Source organism: Pristis pectinata, chromosome 5 (genome assembly GCF_009764475.1).
Source record: "Pristis pectinata isolate sPriPec2 chromosome 5, sPriPec2.1.pri, whole genome shotgun sequence".
NCBI lineage: Eukaryota > Metazoa > Chordata > Chondrichthyes > Rhinopristiformes > Pristidae > Pristis > Pristis pectinata.
Genome location: NC_067409.1, coordinates 82,674,042 through 82,697,366, shown reverse-complemented (window position 1 = coordinate 82,697,366; position 23,325 = coordinate 82,674,042). Strand labels below are relative to the sequence as shown.

General features: G+C 40.9%; 1 protein-coding gene across 5 annotated transcripts in view; it reads left to right on the top strand.

The window, feature by feature from the left end:
- The window catches only part of LOC127570595 (putative tyrosine carboxypeptidase MATCAP2), a 42,563-nt gene extending 19,437 nt beyond the window's left edge, over positions 1-23,126 (top strand). For 3 of the 5 annotated variants that reach the window (XM_052016290.1, XM_052016293.1, XM_052016294.1), the window contains 5 exons: positions 8,465-8,608; positions 9,338-9,470; positions 10,694-10,999; positions 19,135-19,232; positions 20,948-23,126. In XM_052016290.1, coding sequence (XP_051872250.1) covers positions 8,465-8,608; positions 9,338-9,470; positions 10,694-10,999; positions 19,135-19,232; positions 20,948-21,106 — 840 coding nt within the window. In that variant the 3' untranslated portion in view covers positions 21,107-23,126. The remainder of the gene's footprint in view (positions 1-8,464; positions 8,609-9,337; positions 9,471-10,693; positions 11,000-19,134; positions 19,233-20,947) is intronic. The other 2 variants (XM_052016291.1, XM_052016292.1) reach the window with 2 other exon arrangements.
- Positions 23,127-23,325: the final 199 nt, after the last annotated feature.

The window sequence follows — 23,325 nt, the reverse complement described above, 5'->3', positions numbered from 1 at the left end:
TATGCGTCTCACACATGTCACTTTACAGATTTGGGCAAGAACTGAATACATCATTTCTAGCTGGTTAAATTACCTTGATGATATTTCTTAGTGTTACAGGTGCCTGTCTGAGTCTACCTTAATCACCTACACAATTACATTTGAGAGGCAGAAATTGAATGCAAGCTATCTGGGAATGGGAGTGTGGCATTCCTAGGGGAGTGGAAGAAGAAAGAGATCGAGTGCTGGGCCACAAACTAACTCCTGATTTTTCATGAAAAATTGGCAAAAACATGACAATTGATTTGAAAAACAATATTACATAAAGTATTTCTTGACTAAATCATTTTGTGCATAATAATAAGCTCGGGGCCTTCTTGTGCATTTGCTGATGGACTTTAAGGTGGCCAGACACTTATCCAAGATGGGCATGGCCCATGGGGAACATCATTGTGGCTGCACGGCTCACTGCCACAGTTTAGTTGGTGCCTAGGAGAGGGAATGTGGTGCATGCAGTTATGGTCAGAGTCAGTGGTCAATAAACTGCCTTACAGAGGTAAGTTATAACATGGTAATTTAAACAGTAACCTAGAGTGTTTCATTAGGAGTAACTTTTTTAAAAGATGCCTGTTAATGTGAAGTACAAGGAGAAAAAAAACTAATTGCACAGTACTTTCTCAGTGGGGTGATGATGGGCAAATAGTTTCCAAGTTGACATTATTCAGTCAGACCATATTTTGAATCAAGATATTTGGCTGCAGATTTAATTCTTTCCTGTTTGTATCAAAAAGGGGAACTATCAGGAAACAGCTGCAGTATCAAACAGTTGCATGAAATTGTATAGCCTCTTTTTAATGTAGTAAAATGACCCAAGATACTACTAGAGTTATCAAAGGAAATGTGTCACTGGTTCACGTTAAGAGAAATTAAGATGGGTGACCAATAACTTGAAGGAAGAGACAGTTTAAGGGTATGCCTTAAAGAAGGATAGTGAGGCAGAGAATGTGTGGGAGAGATGGTATAAAAATAAAGCAGGAATAAATAAATATTGATGATGGGTGCTGAAACTCCTATTATCCAGCCTTCTTTACCTTTCTACCTGACTCTGCACCTGAACTCCTGTCCAGCAAGCTTTCTGTGAGACACTGACTTGTTTCACACTTTTTTGTATATAATTCACCCTTTCTCTGAGGAAATGGTTTGCTTTTAACTGTTGTTTTAAAAGTGCAAGATCACAACTTGGCATCCTTCAATTATTCCATCAGTTTTCATTGTTAGGAGCCATTGGAAATGTCTCCTTCAGTAGGTGTAGTAGATTTAATTGGAAGTTTCTTTTGGAAAATAACATCTTGTGACGTAAGAGAGTGCAATTTGAATAGGTGAAGTATTCTTGAGAGAGTAGATCAACTTGGATCTGTGTAATCCAAAGCTCTTCTCAACTGAGAATTTCCTCACATTGTGTCTGAATCCAATGTAGACTAAATAATTAAGGCAACTATCACAACTATGATAAGGTCACAACTCTTATTGTATCATGTGTCAACTGAAATGGTAGACGGCAAACTAGGTGAATTCCTGGGTACTGTGGTCAGAGAGATTAGAGTTGCAAGCAACTCCATGTTTTCTTAATAGATCACTAGATGGTGCTGTTGATATTTCCAATATAGTAAATAATCGAGAAAAACTACTGGAAATTGTAATTGACATCAGCTTGAAAATCAACAAGACAATGTCATTTTCATTGATTATACATTGATGTGGTCTCTACAAATACCATATCCCCAACTTGTGGCTTCTTGTTGTGAAGCAAATTAAATGTTATCATTGTGCCACAGATAGTGAAATTTCAATGGGTAATACTGGTAATGGGTAAGCCTCTATTCATTTTCTTCTGTATTCACATTAAAAAAATAACTATGGGATGATTAATAAAGAATTGCTGACCTGATTCCATGGAAGTGAACACTCTGAAGACATGCTGGTAGCATGTAAGGAACAGAGGCAATGGAGTTAAATATTTGAATAAGATACCTTTAGTCACACATATATCGAAGTGCACAGTGAAATACATCTTTTGTGTAGAGTGTTCTGGGGGCAGCCCGCAAGTGTCACTATGCTTCCGGCACCAACATAGTGTGAATATTTGACTGTGGAAATTTTCCTTGTATTTCTTTTCCAGAAATTAATTATTAAGCCCATTTTTTCCCTGTTCTGTGGATCATAAAATCATCTAACCCAGCATCTTTAATGTAGTGAAAACATCTGAGGGCACTTCACTGGAGGATTATCAAGCAGAACTCCAAGCCCTGGCTGCTGAAAATATGGACACCAATTGTAAAGCATTTAAATCTGCAGATGGGTGGGAGACCAGAATTAGAGGAATATAGCTGTTTCAGTGGGTTATAGATCTAAAGGAGATGACATCTGGAAAAGCAAGCTGTACATTGTGAGGTCAACACAGCAGTTGTCCACTGATGTTTGGATTATTTTGAATAACGCCAAGGGCACAAATCTCCCAGGTATTACATAAGTCTGGAGATTGCATTAATTTTCCATCAGCATTTTCAAAGAGCACCGTCTGCTAACCTCTTCAAAAAGTAATTGCTTGCCAACCCTGGAGTACTAGCCGCAGTAGACAAAAAAAGTTTTGTGAAATAGTTTAAGCAAGGGCATGAAGCAGTCTTGAGTTTCCAGAGGCAAAAACAACCAGTAATATGTTGAATCTAGTACAGGGAAGTGCAAATTTGTTATTATTCATGTAAAATTTGGAAATTTTCAGTTCTCTGAAAAGGTTAGACTCCATTTCACCCACCCATTCTTGATTAAGCAATAAGAAAAAGCATCCTGATTGTGTCTCAGTGATTACACTGGTCTTGGTTCTCCAATCCACAGAGCACCCTTAAATTTTTTTTTTCAGTTTTCATAATTCTTAGGATTTGGGCTATAAAAGCAGAGTTTCATTAATTGCTTAATTAAAATGCTGTGACAACTGAGTCCTTTAAGGTTCAGTTACATGATGTGTGATCAAAGTCATGTGCAGCTCAAACCAGAGGGAGATCGCAGTTTCTCATTCCCTAAATAACATTACAAGAGTCCAACAACATTCATAGTCTCTACGTTTGTGATGCTAGTCACAGATAGCCAAGGTGAACCGAACACAGTTCCACAATCGACATTCTGGGATTTGAACTATGACCAATGCTAATTTGTTAACCACTACACTACCTCCCCTGATTCTAGAACATAGAACAGTACTGCACAGGAACAGGCCCTTCGGCCCAAGGTCCATGCTGACCATGATGACAAATTAAACTAATCCCATCTGCCTGCACATAATCCATATCCCTCAATTCCCTGCACGTTCACATGCCTCTCTAAATGCCACGGTCGTATCTGCTTCCATCACCTTTCCTGGCTATGCGTTCCAGGCACCTACATGGTAGGTAATGAGCTATTACTAACCACGTATAAATGTTTCACCCAGGCTGACATCAGACTGTGTGCAAAACTCCTTTTTGCTTAGAATTCACAGCATGGTGAAATGCACACCTTCACTGAATGTGGAATGTATATTGCAGAGGTTTTCCTTTCTGCTTGTATCTTGCCCTATCTGTCCAACAGCCCTTACTATCTGACATACAGTGACTCAGTGATAGTAAAATGCTGGAAGTCTATAAATCTTGCCATTACTATGCTCCACCTTTACCTCTGAAATCTCTTTCTGCCCTATACCCTTGTGTTCATTCCTGACTCTTAACTATCCCCACCCTGCTTCCCAAACTTCAGAGGGTTTCATATCCTCTAGAACACCATAAACTTTTTTACTTCCTTATTTCTTTCCAAAGGTTTGGTAGAAATGATGTTTTGTTTTAAACACAGCTTACTCCTCAAGAACCATCTTGATCTAAGCTCCTTGTCATCTCCTCTGCTTTGTCCCTTCTTGGCACCCGTTTCCCTTGTGTCTCAGTGGGAATACAGTGATGCAAGGTACTGCTGTAATTTGGGGCTGAGGCCAGGAGAATGCCAGTCGGAAAGTAATTGATTATCTTTGCGAGTTGTGGAATTAGGTCTGACAGATAAATCTACCAAGAAGTACTTTAATTGTCACACAGAAGTAGGAGATTTGACTCATCCACTTCCTGATTAGTGGTCAGTGTGAAAGGATGTTGTGAGGCTACACCTGGAGTACTTTTGGGAATCCCCCAGATACTTAGTTCATTGGAGGAAGAGCAGGAATGGGCAGAAAGGCAGGTCAATACAAATGGTGGGGGTCAGATTGTCCAGAGCCTAGAGGCACCCCTCTGCTGTTTCTACCTGCATTTCACCCAGGAGCAGTACTTGAAAGGTTCTGTTTCAGCAGTGAGTCCATCAGCAATGCCGACACACTATCGTTGACCAAAACGCCAGGACAATTCTTCTGCTTACCTTCAAACTGTATCTGGGCATGTATACATTGATCAGAAATTGGAGTGTACCCTATTTCCCTGGTGTGACAAACGTGTCCTACTTGTAGTGCTGGTGCCTAATTGGTTGACCCCACCCACCAAATAAAATCACATTATTAGTGAAAAAGCCAATTCAGAAAGAATTTCTTAGTGTGTTTTCTACTGTGAGTCATCCACATAGATTTTATCTATGCAATTCCAGACAGCAGCTGGATGCAAGGCTCTCAGCTGCTGCATGTTGCTGAGCTGTCTGCTGGGAATCTAGATTGGCCCCAGCAGACAGCTCAGCAACATGCAGCAGCCTCTCTGAAGCGATGGTGTGCCCTGTTGGACCTCTGTGCTGTGAATGGCCAAAAGGCATTGCAAGCTGCAGGCAGATCCATGGGCCAGTATTTGTTGCATGCAGGTTATAAGTGGCTGTTTCAAAGTGGCTAAAATCCATGGAATGAGCTGCAGTGAATTACTTAACCTTATATTAACCACTGGAAAAAAAAAGACTGTCTGCAAACTCTTTGATAGCCATCGCTTTCCTAAACCCTGCACAATGTGCTGCTGGTCTTGTTGCGAGTTAATTAAGGTGGTGCATTTCTCCTCAAAGCTGCAGTTTCTGTAGGCAGTGGTGGAAATGTACTTTGCATGACCTAATGGTATTGTTAGGTATGTGACTGGCACTGGGCAAATGTCAGTCATGTTCAGGGAAATTGTGTTTGGGCTAATTTCCCAGTGGTCACTAATCAAACTGGAATTGATTACCAGTGAGATCTAACGTGTTCAAGATTGGGTTTAATCTCTCAAATGATTCATCAATGCAGCACCGCTCCAAACGTCATGAAGAAAATATGCTGACATTTTAACTGTACTGCTCCAACATTCTGCCTGTGACCAACTGAGCTAAGTTTTGGCACTGTTCATTACAACAACTCTTATTGTACCATGTCCGCTGGAATCTGGTCATCAATTGTTTCTTGAGCAAAAAAACAAACTGCTGGGGGAACTCAGTGGGTCAGGCAGCATCTGCAGAGGTAAATGGACAGTTGACATTTCAGTTCGAGACCTTCTATCTGGACTGGTGAAGGTTCTTGACCCGAAACGCTGACCATTCCCCCCCACAGATGCTGCCTGGCCCGCTGAGTTCCTCCAGCAATTTGTTTTTTGCTCCAGATTCCAGCATCTGTAGTTTCTTATGTGTCCAGTTGTTTCTTGACCCTGTTTTAAAACCGTACAATGTTTTGAAGAGTCCCCTTATAAGCAAGTTCAAGTTCCTTTATTGTCATTCATCCATGCTATAAAAACACATAGTGGAATGACGTGTCATTTCCCCCAGACTCTCACAACAAAGGACATACGTAGAACAGAAGACATACAATAAACACTAACAAAAAACAAAAAAATCAAAAAAAAAATAGTGCAAGTACAAATAGTGCAAAAAAACCCCGGTATATACAAAATACAAATTTAGTGCAGAGTTAGTGCAAAACCGAGTTGGACAAGGGAAATACAAGCTCAGTGTGTTGTACTCATTGTATAAACATGTTCAGCAGCAGCCAAAGTTCTTGTATGCCGTTGTGCAAACCAGAGCTTTTGACGTGGCATTTGTCTACCAGGGTATTTAGGAGCCTGACAGCCTGGGGGAGAAAACTGTTGTGCAGTCTAGTAGTTCTGGTCTGGATGCTCCGGTACCGCTTGCCAGACGGCAGTGGGACAAATAGGTCGTGGGAGGGATGAGAAGGGTCGTCTATGATTCTATAAACCTTACGTGTACATCGTGTATTGTAAGTCTCCGAGATGGAGGGAAGAGGTACTCCAATGATCTTTTTCGCTGGACTTGCAATTCTCTGCAAAGACTTACGGTCAGAGATGTTACAGTTGCCATACCAGGCAGAGATGCAGCTAGTCAGGACACTCTCAATGGTACTTCTGTAGAATATGGTGAGGGTGGGGGAGGGCAGGTTTACTTTTTCAGCCACCGTAAAAAGTGGAGACACTGCTGTGCCTTCTTGGCGAGGGAAGAGATGTTAGTTGACCAGGACAGGTCATCTGCTATATGTATTCCCAAGAGCTTGTAACAGCTGACTCTGTACAATGATGCCATTGATGCACAGGGGTAAGTGGTCAGCCTGAGCCTTTCTAAAATTCACAATCATCTCTCTTGTTTTGTCCACGTTCAAGGAGAGATTGTTGACTGAGCACCAATCTGCCAGCCTCTCCACCTCCTCTCTGTAAGCTGTTTCATCATTCCTGCTGATGAGGCCCACCACTGTTGTATCATCAGCAAACTTGATGATACGGTTGAAGCTTGAGTTGGCAGAACAGTCATGGGTCAGCAGCGTGAACAGCAGTGGACTGAGCACGCAGCCCTGGGGGGCTCCACTGCTCAGCCTGGTGATTTTTGAGATGGTATTTCCAATACGAACTGACTGTGGCCTTTCAGAGAGGAAGTCCAGAATCCAATTGCAGGTGGAGGTGCTAAGGCCCAGTAGATGTAGCTTCCTTATGAGGTTCTGTGGGATGATGGTGTTAAAGGCAGAGCTGAAGTCTATAAAGAGCATCCTAACATAAGTGTCCTTTTGATCTAGGTGAGACAAAGCCAGGTAGAGGGCAAAAGACACTGCATCTTTGGTTGACTGATTGGGGCAGTATGCAGACTGAAGGGGGTCCAGTAAGGGAGGGAGAATGGATTTAATATGTTGCAAGACTACCCTCTTGAAGCACTTCATGATGACTGAAGTCAGTGCCACGGGGTGGTAGTCATTTAAACAGGTCACAGGCGTCTTTTTAGGCACTGGTATAATGGTGGTAGATTTGAAACATACGGGGACAGCTGCTTGGCTCAAAGAAACATTAAAGATGTCGGTGAATACATCTGCCAGCTGGTCTGTGCAGTCCCTAAGCACACGGCCAGGTATGTTATCAGGTCCCGCTGATTTCCGAGGGTCAACCCTGGATAATATCTTCCTCGTAATAGCTGAGGACAGAGAAAGTACCTGGTCATTGAGCGGTGGAGGTGTCTTGCTTGCAGGTTCATTGTTAAGTACATCAAACTGAGCATAAAAGTCGTTCAGTGCATCTGGGAGGGAGGCGTCATTGTCGCAAGTGCGAGGTGGGGGCTTGTAGTCCATGATGGCCTGGATGCCCTGCCACAGATGTCTTGTGTCCTTGGTATCAGAGAAGTAGCCCTGGATCTTCTGGGCATAACTCCTCTTTGCCTCCCTGATGCCACGGGACAGGTTGGCCCTCGCTGTCCTGAGGGCTGCCACATCACCTGACCTGAAGGCAGTGTCTCGAGTATTCAACAGTTGATGTATCTCTCCTGTCAGCCATGGCTTCTGGTTGGCATGTGTGGTGATGGTTTTGATGATAGTGACATTGTCAATGCACTTGTTGACGTAGTCAGTCACCACAGCTGAACTTGAACTAAAATGAGGTTGGGAATTTGCACTATGAAGGTCACACAGGAAAACACATAAGATGTATGATATTTTACCTTAATTGGATATGATATTGGTACTGTTATAAATTAACAGTGCAAAAAGCAAATACAGTATTCTTTTTAAGTCTTTTTCACTTACTTAAGCCTCCCATGCTTTGATGGATAACATTTAAAAAGTAACACACAATTAGTGGGGTGACACACTTCACCATAGCTTGATAAATACTTTAATATATTTTTCACATATTGAGAGAACATAGGGCTCCCTGCAGCTTTGCTGTTTTAAGATTGTGATTTGTTACACTTTAGGTTAATCCTATCCTCATCTATTTTGAGAACTGTATTATGAGCTTGTTTGAGGCATCAGCTTGCTTTGAAGCATTAGTTCGATGTTTGCTGGTTTCCTCGGTTGTCATACATCAAAAAATAGTCTTAAAAAAATCCAGAATTGTACTGATTGCTTCTTGCAGTTTTTCGTGTTTCATTTTCCAATTCAACAATAAGAATATTGATTTGTATCTTTTTTTAGCAGTAGACTATGACAAAACACTTGCAAAATCCATTACGCTACTACAAATAATGTATTTAAAAGTATTTTCTTTTCTGGTAGGCTATTAAGATAATGAAAATGGCCCTTCAGAAATATGGCAGTTATGAGAAGTTTGAACAAGCAACTGGGGGAAACTTGCTCACTAAGAGTCGCATTTGGTTCTACGTGAAGAAGTACATGGAGAAGGAGAATTGCCTTGGTGATGTAAGCCGAAGTAGAAAGTCTAGTATCTTTTACTTTTAGATGTTATTGCACATTGCTAATTATTAACAAGCCCACTATATCTTTGGCTACAGTGGCAAACTGTGTCCATGGTATTTGTGCCACGTGAATTATGTGTTACGTCATCACTGAAAAGATTGTGGCGTGATTTGCGTACCTTCGGGATGATTCATAACTGGAGCTGTAATGTGTGTGCATCCCATTATTAAAACTGGAAGTAACAAACTGGTAATCAATTAGAGTTTGCCATTTTTCTTTAAAGGTTCATTCTGAAACAAGTCAGTCTGATTTTGTCCATATCCAGTGTTCACACAGAACAGTTTCTACAAAGGATGGGTGCGTGTGATAGGAGCTACTGATTGTGAGGAACTCTCCTGGAATTTTCTTTCATCCCCATTATCCAAGAGTGCAGATGAGCTGCCAAAACCAGCAAATTTGATGCATGTCAGATAATGAACTTGGGAGCACCCGAATGTAGAGCATCAGTTGCTTTTTAAGAGGATTACTAGTCTCAATTTTCTATACGAGTGCTTCTATGAAATTTTAAAAATGGTAGATAAATAACATGTCGGAAATGAGCAATTTTTAAAATATTAGTTTTAGAAATGTTTAATTTTAGATGTGGGGTTTTGGTATATTTTCTGTGTGGTTACTCCAGGTTGTCAATGTTTCTGCAAAGCTTCTAATTGCATATCCTTGTAAATTTTGTAGATTGCAGTCCACTTAACAGATGATTTGCTTTCTCGTGCCTCGATGACAATAGTGAATGGACGTCCAACTCTGACCATCAATGTTTCTACTGCACGTGAGCACTGGCTGGAGGGAATGCTGAGACATGAGATAGGTACGAGAACCATCTTTGATGCCTTGTAGCTGAAATTCAAGAAAAAAGGGAATCTGTGCTAAACTCAGTCAACAAATAAATTTTAGGTGCTAACCAGAGCATTTGTTCCAACATGAGTTGATATTGTTCCAACTAGCAGTCCATGAATTTTCCAAAACCAAAACAAAATCCTTAAATATATTCTCCGCTCTGCCTTTGTGTTAACTGTAATGTATTTAGAAAAAAAGGTTGTAATATATAGTGAGCAAATAATTTGTAGTGTATTTATGAAGGTGTTGTAGCTTCGACTCGCCCAAAACAAAAGGTATAAGGGACATCTCCAAATTGACTAGAACGGAAGTGGTAGCAAAACCAAGAGTATAATAGGATAACTGCTTGGTAAAGTTCCATATGTTTATTTCTAAATATAGCAATTGAATGGACCGTCAAAGTCGAGTTTATTGTGATATGCAGGGATACATGTACGCACAGGTGCAATGAAAAACTTGCTTGCAGCAGCATCACAGGCACGTAGCATCGGATACACAATGTTCACAAGAAAAACATAAATTAACACATGAATTATAAAAAATTATACAAGAAAGAACACAATTAGAAAGTGTTGCTATACTGAGGTAGTAATTGGGGTTGTGCAGGTTGGTTCAAGAACTGAATGGTTGAAGGGAAGTAGCTGTTCTTGAACCTGGTGGTGTGGAACTTTACCTCCTGTACCTCCGGCCCGAAGGTGGCTGCAAGAAAATGGCATGGCCCAGATGGTGGGGATCTTTGATGATAGATGTTGCCTTCTTGAGGCAGCACTACTGATGGTGGGTAGGGATGTGCCAGTGATGTATTGGGCTGAGTCCACTACTGTCTACAGTTTCTTGCATTCCTGCACATTTGAATTGCTGTACCGAACCATGATGCAACCAGTCAGGATACTTTCAATGGTTCATTTGTAGAAGTTTGTTAGAGTGTTCAGTACTATTGCCAAACTTCCTGAACCTCCTAAGAAAGTAAAGTCACTGGCATACCTTCCTTGTGATTGCATCTACGTGCTGGGCCCATTCACTTAAGTGCATTGGGATTACATTCTGGGCCATTGACTTATGGGACGAATGGTACCTAAAGCCATTCTCATCTCCTCTCTGACGATGAGTAGTTGAGGACGGGTAAAATATCCTCCCTGGCTGAGTATTTTCCCTGCAGCGACTCTGGTGCGACTGATGTTGAATTCTTTGCAGGTACCCATTACATTCGAGGTTTAAACAACAACCTACAGCCCTGGAATAACTGGAATGGCCGCAGAAAACATGGGCTTAAACCGATCAACCCAACTGAAGAAGGACTTGCCAGCATTCACAGTGTTCTGTTCCGCAAGGATCCCTTCCTCTGGAGAGCAGCTCTGCTCTACTACACAGTGTACCAGGCCAGCCACATGTCCTTCAGTGAGCTCTTCCTTGACATTGGGAAATTTGTGGAAAATCCAAATACTCGGTGGGATTACTGTGTGCGAGCCAAACGTGGTCAGACTGACACGTCCCAGCCAGGTAGAAATTTGTTCTAGTTCATCAATACACAATCTGTAATTATAACTGTGAAATATAATCTCCAGCTGTGTTGTGACAGGTTTATATTTTTCCCTCTCAAGAAAATTCAATGATGATAGTTGTCTAGCACTTAGGATTATAAATAATTGAAAGCACAAACGTGCTATTAGATGGTCTATGGTAGTATTTATGTTCTGCATGTGCCTCTTTTCATCTGGTTATTAATCCCATCCTTTCTCCCTCTTATACTTATCTGACCTTAAATAATGATCATCTTCTACAATGGAAAAGTAAGTTTCTCCAGGGTATAGTTTGGCCAGCAGATCAGGAAGATCCCAGGTGTAATCTCTAGCCTAGGTGAAGCTTGTTTCATTCAGCTAAAGACGGTAACGTGATAGCTGTTTTCAGTTACTGTTGACGCAGAGCCAGGGAGAATTGGTCTGAGTCCTTCCTCCTGTGTTGAACATTGACATCTGCTGAACAGAAGTGGATGTAACACAGAATTTAGCTCTGATGGTTCTGGAGACTGAATGGTGCCAAGGTTTATTGCCCAGTTGGCAGTGTGGCCAATGGAGTGAGATGCCAGGAGGCTGCCAGTGTGCATATAGGCAATTGGTAATTGGTTTATTATCGTCACATGTACCAAGATACAGTGAAAAGCTTTTGTTTGCATGCCATCCAGACAGATCATTCCATACATAAGTATATTGAAGTAGTATCTTCAACAGAATGTAGAATATAGTGTTACAGTTACAGAGAAAGTGCAGTGCAGGTAGACAAATAAGGTGCAAGGGCCACGATGAGGTTGACTTAGAGATCAAAAGTTCATCTTTATCGTATAAGAGGTCCATTTAAGAGTCTTACAACGGTAGGATAGAAGCTGTCCTTGAGTCTGGTGGTATGTGTTCTCAAGCTTTTATATCTTCCGCCTGATGGAAAGAGGGAGAAGAGAGAATGACTGGGCTGGGAGGGGTCCTTGATTACGTTGGCTGCTTTCTGGAGACAGGAAGTATTGGACCCCAACAAAAGGTCAGAAAAGGACAAGTGAAGGTCAGCTAGCTGTTTGACCATACCGTAACTCTCTTCAAAAGGTGAGATACCGATATTTAACCAGCCATTAGCTCATATTTTCTTACAACATGGAGGACATTCATCCCATTGAGCCTGTGCTGGCTCTCAAAGCAATCCCATCAATCCCATTCCCCCATATTATTCCCTGTAACCCATTCCCTGCCCATTAACTCCCCTCTGATTCTCCTATTGCCCATCTGCACCAAGGACAATGTACAACAGCCAGTTAACCTACCAACCAGCATAGCTTTGGGATGTGGGAGGAAAGAGGAGCACTCAGAGGAAACAAACACAGTCATAGGATAACCTTGCAAACTCCACACAGACGGCACTTGAGGTCAGGATCGAACCTGGGTCACTGGAGCCATAAGCAGCAGCATTATCTGCTGCATTATTGTACTACACTGTGGTGACTTCTTCCATCAAACCTCAGTCCAGTGCCAATCACTGGAATGAACATTCTTCTTTAAACACATTTGGATCTAGGTAACCAAAACTAAAAATTCCTTAATTTGTTGTACATTGTGCCAAAAAATGAAATTCAAAGTTCTGTTCTACCAGATTGGAGGACAAATTATTTTCATTTCATTTCTTTCTCTGCCACCCATATTTCCAAAATCCTCAATATTTGTAATTGGTGGGTTTTTCTTATTTAGGTAATATTGCAATGTTTTCACTCCCACTGGGTTATAGCAAAGCAGGAAACGAATGATTCACAATGTAAGAGGAAAATAAACTAAATCACAGTGTGAGAAACAGAACCCAGTTACATAGTGTCTTTAACGTGATCATGTTTCGTAAAGTAATTGAATATTTAAGACCAGTCCGCAAAATGAGATCTAAGATAGGTTATCAACACTTAGCCAATGAAGTATGTTTTGCAAAGCATCTTAAAAAGAGGGGCAGAGAGGATCAGGAAGAAAATTACAGAACCAAGTCACAGCTGCCAGTGGTGGAATGAAGAAAACTGGAAATGTGCAAAAGGTCAGAGTTGGAGGAGCACAGGGAGGGTAGTAGGGCGAGGGGACTGGGGTGTACTAGTTGGTTATAGAGATGGTGGCACCATGAAGGGATTTTAAACAAGGATAAGAATCTTAAAACTGAATCGATGCTGAACTGGGAGCAAATGTAGAGGGAAAACAAGGGTGATGGTGGTGTCAGGACACAGACACCAGGGCTCAAAGTACTGGAAGGTAGGAGTATAATTAGTAAATCACAAGGATTGTCAGCATTAGATGAGCTGAGGTAGGGATGTAGAAGGCTGATGGCATAGAGTTGGAGTTTTGCATTCCAGGTGATAGCCAGGGCAGGAGGACAGAAGTTTAGCTCAGCTCAACTCCGAGGCCAACATAGGATGGATGATATTTAATGGTAAAACATTTCTGCCTATCCATCATTGGGTGCCAGACAAGCAGTGCAATTGATCAGAGGCAGTGGAAGCATATCAAATAAATAAAACAAGTCACATTATGGACTTAACAGCAGGCTTCATTTAGACAGTGAGAGGCTCTTTTTTTTAATTGCATCAGGGCATGGTTACTTAATGGTTAGGTTACTGGATTGGCAGCCTGAGTTCTAGACTATTTTAAGTAATTAAATAAATATAGAATTTAAAAGGAAGATCAGAGAGGATGTGAGTGAATCAGTGTTTGTTTTATGAGCAACAAGGACAAGCCAGGGAGCTACAGGCCAGTGAACATAACATTAATGGTAGGATATTTACTGAAGGGAATTCTGACAGACAGGAACTACCAGCATTTGGGAAGGCAAGGACTGATTAGTTACAATCAGTATGCGGTGTGTGTGGGGAAATCATGTCTCTCGAATTTTGAGTGTTTTGAAGAGATGACCGAGAGGATTGACGAGGGAAGAACGGTAGACATTGTCTACATGGACTTTAGCAAGGCTTTTGACAAGCTCCTGCATGGTAGACTGGTCCAGGAGGTTAGATCACATGGGATCCAGGCTGAGCTAGCCAGTTAGATACAAAATTGGCTTGGTGGTAGGACTCAGACAGTGGTAATGGAGAATTATTTTTAAGATTGGAGACCTGTGACCAGCGGTATGCCGCAGGGATCAGTGCTGGGTCCCCTGTTGTTCATCATCTAAATTAACTATTTGGTGGTATAGTGGACAGTGAAGAATGTTATCTAAGATTACAACAGGTTCTAGATCAACTGGGAAAGTGGGCCAAGGAGTGGCAGGTGGAATTTAATTTGGACGAGTGTTGCACTTTCCCTCGATCTGACGTCTGCAGTGGTGACTGTGGGTACAGGTGCATTAGAGGCTGTCAGAGCAGGTGCTGTCCTTTCAGTGCCCTACTGTTCAAAATGTGCATAGAATGCATTGAGTTCATCAGGGAGGGATGTTGCCTGACTTAGTTTTGTAGCCTATAGCATGCAAGACTTTCCACAACTGATGGCTGGATTGGGACTCTATTTTGGACTGGTATTTTCTCTCGGTATCCCTGATAGCTTTACAAAGGTCATTCTTCAATTTCCTGTATAGGTCAGAGTCATCTGATTTGAACGCTGTAGGGATGGATCTCTCAGTTTATCCACGGTTTCTGGTTGGGGATCACCCAGATTGACCTCTTTGGTACACAGTCTTATGCAATTGCTGATGAAGTCTGTGACGGCGGTGACATACTCATTTAGATTGGCCGCTGAGTCCTTGAAATATGGACCAGCCTACCAACTCAAAGCAGTCACATAGAAGCTCATCTATTTAATCAGACTAGCACTGTACAACTTTCTGTACTGGATCCTCCTGTTTGTTTGTTTGTATGCAGGGAGAAGGAACACAGCCTGATGGTATGATCATCAGACCATCAAGTACAGTCAGGGGATGGATCAGTGGGCGTTTTTAATGGTTGTGTAGCAATGGTCGAGGGTGTTGGGCTCCTGGTGGGACAGGAGATATGCTGATAGTATTTTGGTAACACACTCTTGAAGCTGGTCTAGTTGAAGCCACTGGCTATGATGAACAGAGCCTCAGGGTATAACGATTCAAGGCTGTTGATCACGGCATATAGCTCATTCAATTCAGGCTTCGCGTCCACCTGATTAAATAGATGAGCTTCTATGTGACTGCTCTGACTTGGTAGGCTGGTCTATATTCAAGGACTCAGCGGCCAATCTAAATGAGTACGTCACTGGCGTCAGGATAGTCAAAAGTGAATTCCCACGGCAGGTATTATGGGTTGCACTTTACCGTTGGGTATTCCAAGTCTGGTAAGCAGGAACTCATCAGGACCATCACGTCTAAGCATCATGAGGAGTTGATTAGGAAGCAGACTCCTGCACCTCTTATTTTGCCCGAGGATGCCGTACGGTCCATCTGGTGACTTGAGAAGCCCTCAGGTTATATCGTACAGTCAGGTGAAGCAGGTGTGAGCTATATATGGACAATGAATACTGACATTTCCAAAGATGTCCATCGCCTGTGAACAAATAAAAACAAAATTACTCACAGGTAAAGGGACTATAGCCCTAGATGAGAATCATCACTTCTGAAGCCTGTAGGTAACTGAACTTCAGTGAGCAATGGTTGAGTTTTGTGGTGTAGGGCAGCATCTTTTGGTGTGATAAAAGTAAGTGCTGATGGGAAGATAAAGTATTTACCTCACTGAGTTTACTGTTTCAAGACATGTGCTGGTGAGTGGATTTTATAAATGAGCAAGCTCTGCAAGTTCTGTGATTCACATAGCCTGAATGCCAATAGTGCCATGGTTTAGGTTACAGACACATTCTACCAGCGCAAAATCTCTTGGTCAGCTGTATGATGGGAACACTTGGCTTTTTCATAAAATTAGCCAGTTTTGATTACTTCCAGCTGATCAACCTGGTTGTTCAGCAGAAGGAAGGAAGTAAATAAAAGTATGAAGAACTAGACTAGAAAATCATGCTATGTTTCTAGTCATGGGCAAGACCTGAACTAAGGGTTGAGTGCTGAGTAATTCCATTTTGGAATTTAAGGTAGTTTTCTTACTCAGAGGGTGGTTAAGTTGTGGATTCAGTACCATGAGGAGTAATTGAGGGGAATAGTATTTAAGGGAAAGGTAGATAAATACTTGAACCAGAAGGGAATAGAGGGCTCAGGTTAACTTTAAGAGGAATGGTAGGAGGAGACCCTTGTGGAAATTAAATAGTGATGGACAGAATGCCTGTTTCTCTGTTGCAAGTACAATATTTTTGTTATCAATGTACAACAAATTTTCATTTATATATCAAGCTTCGTGACCTTAGGTCTTCCAAATGGGTTTTATAGCCAATTAAGTACTTTGGAAGCAAATTTAGCAGCTAAATAGCAAACCCCATAAATGTCTTTTGACATCTGTTTTGGTGATGTTGGTTGAGGTATAATTATAGGCCAGGACACTGGGATAACTCCCCTGCTCATTTTTGGAAAAAAAATGCAATGGGATACTGTACACGCAGAGGGCAACCTGGGTTTAGTGTCATCTGACAGAGGCCATCTCTGATAGTGCAGCTGTCAGTACATAGCAAAGTTAGCCTGGATTTAGTGCTCAACATATAAACAAGAATATGAAATGAGGAGACTGAGCATGCCATTTGGCCCCTCAATACTGCTCCACTATTTAATTAGATCACAACTGCTCAGATTTTTACCTCAATTCAGCATTCCTGTCTACCCAGAGTAACCTTTCACCCCCTTGCTTACCAAGTAACTGTCTACCCCTCCCTTAAAAATATTCAAAGGCTCTGCTTCCACTGCCCTTCACAGTGGGAGAAAAATAGTGCCTCATTTCTCTCTTAAATGGGTGACTTTTTTTTTAAGCTGTGACCCCTGGTTCTAGATCCTCCCACAAGAGGAAGTGTCCTCTCCTAATTCATCCAGGCAAGAGTCCTCAAGATCTTCCATGTTTCAATCAAGCAGTCTCTCACTCTTCAACAATATGGCATCCTAACTCAGAGGGTACCAACTGAGCCACAGCTGATGCACAATCATGAGGTGCCTTTGGAAATGATGGTCACACCTAAATTTGGAGAACAATGTTAAAGTTCTGGGCTCCAGTCTTACAGCAAGTCCTTTCAGAACCAAACAATACCCTTCTATGTATTCTGCACATCCCTATTACCATTACATATGTCATACCATTACATGTGTGTATTGGGATTCCAGATTTAGAATTGGGTAGCACTCTTTGGCTTAGTAGGTTGTGGGCTCATAAACCCATAACCTCAATGGTGCACTGGCAGGGATGCCCTATTTTGGATGGCATGCAGTGCTGGCACTGTTTAAAGTACAGCAGGAGAATCTTCCCAATTTTCCTAGTTAAATCTTACCCCTCAATTAACACTTGAAAATAGACCATCGTGTCTTTTATATCATGGCTGCTTTTGAGTCCTTGCTGTGTGCAAAGTTACTACTTCGTTTGTCTAGATAATACTTCAAAAGTGATTCTTTAACTACTTTTTCCATATCTTGAGGACTTTAGTGCTAAACAAATGCAAGTTATTTCTGAGAGTCCTGATGAAGGGTCTCAACCCAAAACGTTGTCTGTTAATTTCCCTCTATAGATGCTGCCTGACCTGCTGAGTTCCTCCACCACTTTGTGTGTTGCAAGTTATTTCCTTTTTGAATCATACGTTTTCTCTCCCACCATCTTTGTAGTTGAGTCAGTCAATGCAACCTGACACTTCCCCTCACCTCTCTACCCAACCCCTTCCCACCCCCCACCCCATATGTCTGCCCTTCTCCCTGCTTCTGTTCTCATCTGAATTTCTTTCTCACATGTTTTTACATTTTTACTGCTGTACTTTGTTCAGTTAAATATAAACAATAGCCTTGAAATGCAGTTGTAAAGACAGCTAAACTGCAGCTCTTGCCAACATGATATTATGAAAACCACAAGGAATTCTGGCTTCCCCACATATGCAGTCAAGCACAGAAAAATAGCACTTGGGTGAGATGGTGTTCTACTCCATAGAGTGATCTCTCAAAGTCTTCACAGATGCAATGAAGTGAATTTCAGGGTTTGAAATTCTTCTCGCTATACAAGCTACCGTAAATGTTGAGCCTATCCGAATGAGATGAAGTTTCAACTACTGTTGAAAAACATCCCTGTACTGAAAAACTATTGTCACGTGAAATTTCAGTCACTTAAAATTACTTTTTTAGAAATTGTGTTTTTCAAGGTTGTTTGGCATTTCAGCTAACTTGATCCCCAGTTTTTATTTTCTGTTGTAAAATGTTTAAAAAGTTATTAAAATAGTGTTTTGTTTTACTTCATGGGAGGATTCTTCGGTCTGATTGACGACATCAATGTCAGTGGACCCACCACAGATGGTGCCAAGCTGCAGGCACCCTTACATAAGGGACTATCCATGCCACAAGCACCAAGTCTTCGTGGGTCACTTTCTTCAAAGTCAACAGTGAGTGCTATCCCACCACTGCTGACTGAAGTTGCAGGGCAATGTCTTTCTCTCTTTCTGAACTTCACTTTCATTTTTGTGTGTACAAATTGGCTGCCCTTTATTACGGCATTAAAGTGTGATCATTGACCATAAAAGGCTTTGGGGCAAATTAGAAATGTGTGTAGCGGTTGCTACCGCGGAATAAAACAAGACTCACTCGGAGGATTGCCAAACAGAACTGGTTTATTTTCCCGCCTTGCGCGGGCCCCTTAAGGGAGAAAACTCCCGCCCAAAAAACCAGGACTTTCCCGCGCGCGGGTTCTCCCCGTCGCTCGGAAAGACGAGGCCCGCCGCCATCTTGGGCCTCATCGCTCTGACACCGCGCGACCCGACTGCCGAGCCGGTTCGCCCGACTAGACGGTGAGTCGCCACATGTGAAAGAAACTTTTACATTTATCTGTGAAACTTTTGTTTATGAAACCGCTCCTTGCATCCACTTGCTCTTCATCTTTCTTTTGCCCCTATTAATCCTCCTCCTGCTCCTCACCCTTCTCTCCTCCAGCCTCACCCAATCCTATTTCCTTCCTCCCTATTCCCACCTTGATTTGAAAATGCAAAATGAAAATAATTCTTGGTGATACAGAGAAGTGGATGTGTAAACATAATCTGATTTATCTCGTTTAGGGTGTTTTAGCAAAGACCAAGTCTATCTGGATGGCATCCTTAAAATTCTGAGACACCGAGACAGCATTGACTTCCAGCTTTTAACAGCTTTGGGGAAGGTCAGTCAAATTTCCTATTGTGCTGTTCACATAAGTGGTATTTTATACTGTGCAAGTTCACAGCAGTTACAGATATAAACAGTCAATGGGTTGATTATGTAATGGACTCAACCTTGTGGCAAATCTCAAATACCTCATGAGCTTTAAACTCTATCTTGGCTCAGTCTTTGCAATCTCATTTTCATAAAATAGCAGCAAGCTCAGAAATTAAATTAGGATTGTAAACTTAACAGCCTCCAATCCCATCCTCCTTTGATTGGTTTAAGTTGTGTCATTCACAACTGAAGGATAGTATTACATCCAATCTGCACTGTGTCTTCTCTTATACTTCGGTCTGCATCCCCCACTTCTAGATTTTATGGCAGTCTGCTCTGGAAAGGTCCTATGAAATTCCCACTGCTCTCCTCTAAAGGTGTACTAGTATTCAGGGACATTTGTAAGAGTTAAGGGAATTAGTTTTTACATTGGCATTCTAAAGAAAACTGGGGATATTAAGTTACTAAAGATCTTATTCAGAAACGTAATTTACATATCTGAAGTATTTATATTAAAACTTGATGACAGCTAGCCTACAAGAGTGTGTGGGGAAATCGCCAGAGCTGCCTCATGGCTCTATGTGATCCAGTCTGTGTCCAAGCATCAGATTTAGCAGTTAGCATTCCAGTTAGATACTGAAAATAGAACAAGGTACTCAAATAGGAATACTTATTAATGTAGAACAGAGAAAAGCACTCTGTGTAATCATTTATGAATGCTCTCCATGAAACCAGATTCAGCAAACCCAGTCTGGTTCCCTGGGCTCACAGAGCAACACAAAACTGCACACAACTGGAAATTTCACTTGGACAGGCCCTAATATAGGTAAATAGACAAATGTTGGTCTGATGAGGTACATTATTGAGACAGTGTCAACTTTACTAGTTTTTTTAAGATATTGAAGGATTCAAAATCTGTATTTACCTATTTTAAGTCTGCAGCTTGGCACATGAGCCCAACTGAACCTTAATTTCAAACTCTCAAATGTGATCATGCATGGGACAAGGAGACCAGCCAGTCCTTTCAAAGAGCAAGTGCATGTATAATGGACTTTGCTCATTTCTTGGTCTTCAATAGAAATATGGCCTGAAAACAACCAAAAACAATTTCCATCCAATAGGTCAGACCCATAAATGAAATTGCTCCCTAGTCACACATCCTGATAAATATCTGGCCATTTCTTTCTTAAATTTCTTTGCATGACCTGTTTGTATTGTTTCCCTGGACAGTCTAGTCAGTACATTCACCATGCTGTCCAAGTAGTAATATACTCAAGCTGCATTGCATCTGATCAAACTTCAGTCTGCATCCCCCATTTCTAGATTTTATGATAGTCTCATCTGGAGAGGCCCTATAGAGTTCCCAATGCTTTCCTTCAAGAGTGTGTGAGAATTCGAGGATATTTGTAAGATTTAAGGGAATGATTTCCTTGAGACAATCAAGAGTGCTTTTAACAAGGAACCATTTTGGTTCATACCACTTGATAGCAACTTGTTCTTGAATGAGAAGTTGTTTATTTGCATTGCATTGGATCTGAACTATAGTGATAAACTAAGACTGACCACATTATGATTGGCAGTTTAACATTCTACCCTTGCCTGGATCTTATCCTGCCTGAAAAGTAATGACTTGTATTAAAAGTAAATGTGAATTTTATTTCCATTTGGTAATACCTTCAGGTATCTTATGAAGATGTGGACCGCCTCAAGGTTATTGCCATATTGCAGAATGTACAAATACCTCACTTCATGCAAGACCAAGCTCGGTATCTGGAACAATTAGACAAGATCATGAAAGTGAATGGGCTGACAGATTGTGAACTCCAGATTTTGATTTGAAACGAACTGTGACATCTGATTGATCCAGTTACTGAGATCACCAAATAGTACTACGTTCACAGAAACTAAACTATAATTGTTCAGAGTTGGATACATGTTTGACAGGCAATTTGTATTTGGACGAGTTCACAATTTGTAATTGAATTGTTCACTTTAAGGTACTAGTTGATTTCTAATTGAGGTTTGAAGTCTTAAGTATAGCAGAGTACATAAATATATTTTACTATGTTAATGGTATTGAGATGAAAGCAGAATACATTTTGTAAAGAAAAACTTTTTAAAAGAAAAACAAAAAAAAAGAAAAATTGCCTGAAAAAAAAGAGAAATATTTATTTGTGCAGCAGGAATGCAAAAGTAAAGTGCAATGTGTGAAGAATTCCAATTGAACCAAATTATTGACAGAATTGTGGTCTTCAGCATGGTATTACATATGCCTGAATGTTTGTAGCATTGTTTAGTGAGTATAGCACTTCACCTGTGGCTGTGATAAATATATCAACTTACCTCCATGTTCTCTTCCAGAATTTATAAATTCAGGGGCTTGTGTGCGAACTTAACAACACTGATGCTGCACAGAGAAACTGCAACAAAAATTTACATGTTAAAACTGTCACATTAATCTCTGCAAACTTGCACCAATTGACATTGTATGTTACTGAAACAGTGGAGAATGTTAGTAAGTTGCATCTGTTTCTTTCTGTTATTCTCTGAGATGTTATCCATCTCTCTTCAGCCCTATAATGCACTGATGATAGACTGCCATCCAGGGCACAGAACAAGTTTGCTGGGGTTGCCTATCATTTATAGTCATCATGTGGTTTGTGCAACAAAGAGACAAGTCATTCAGCTCAACAGCTCTGTACTTGTCTTTCTGCTCTAAATAATCCTTCTTTCTCATCAGCTTCTACTTCCATCTGCATGAATTCATGAACCTGCTTCAATGCTTTTCATCTCAATCACTGATTGCAGAAGCTGATTCTGCAGTCTCACCACTCTCTGTATAAAGACTGTTATGCTGAATTCCACATTGGATTTATAATTGACCTTTGCAAATTTAAGGATCCTTGTTTTTGCAGAGGGGTATAATATTCTCCTCGTGCTTTCCTCTCTTTTCTCCCATTACCCCCTTGTTTAGGTTAGTAGTGGGTGGCTAAGTGGACAACTTTATGTTGGTTGTTCAGAAGTCCTAGTGGTGCTCCTCCTCTCTCCCACTTCCCTTGCTTAATCCTTTAGGTACCTTAGACTTCAACCCCAAGTCAAATGGAGGTTTCAATTAAAAAAAAGTATGTTGGCATTTCAGTTGTTCATACAGTTTTGTTTTTGCTTGGTAGTCAAGAGGCCTTCCAGAATGTAAGGAAATGCTCATCGAATGCTTGGACACTCTCTCATAATCATCCTCACGGACTAAGCTGGAACACAGAAGAACTGGGTTTATTTTAAATCTCATACATCAACAGATGCTGGGGAAAATTGGTCAGGAGTTATGCTTTTGATATTGAAAGCTCTTATTAAATGTGTGAAACAAAATATCTTAGGTAGTATCTGACTTCAGGAGTGGATTTATGGAATAGAATAATTTATTAATGAACTCCTGAGCCACGTTCATTTTCACTAATCTGGTCACACTATTAACAGTTCTACAACTAATAATATTAAAGATTTCTGTACAAAATTAAATATTCTCTAATTTAGCAGAACTAATGGATGGGGAGGGTAAATTACAAATATCAGAATTTGGTTTGCATCCCTTGATAGGTCTAGATGATGTCATGTGTTATTTGTGATGACCAATTCACAAAAGATAGTGCATGTGAGTTGTTGTTTGTTATTGAATTCTGTTAGCTTTTTCTCTCTTTTAAAAAAAATGTTTATGCATGTAGTTTTGTACTTGTGGTGGAATGAGAGTAATTGCAGTCAGTTTGTTTGTCCAGTGTTGGGACATTTTCAACCACTGTTTTGGTCATCAAATCCAATATGTACTACTGAGGGAAAAAAAATAAAGACTATTATATAAATGTAATGTGCAGCATTTGATCCATTCCTGTTTCAATGAAGAAGAATCTGTATTAGGTTGAATAAAATAACTAATATTACAGTTGCACATAATAATGGAATCAATTGCCATTATTTTATGGTGTAATCAGATTGATTTCACAGCACAGATTATCAGAGATCAGTTCTTCATACTAATCAGTAATATCTTCCAAGTGAATAAAGGT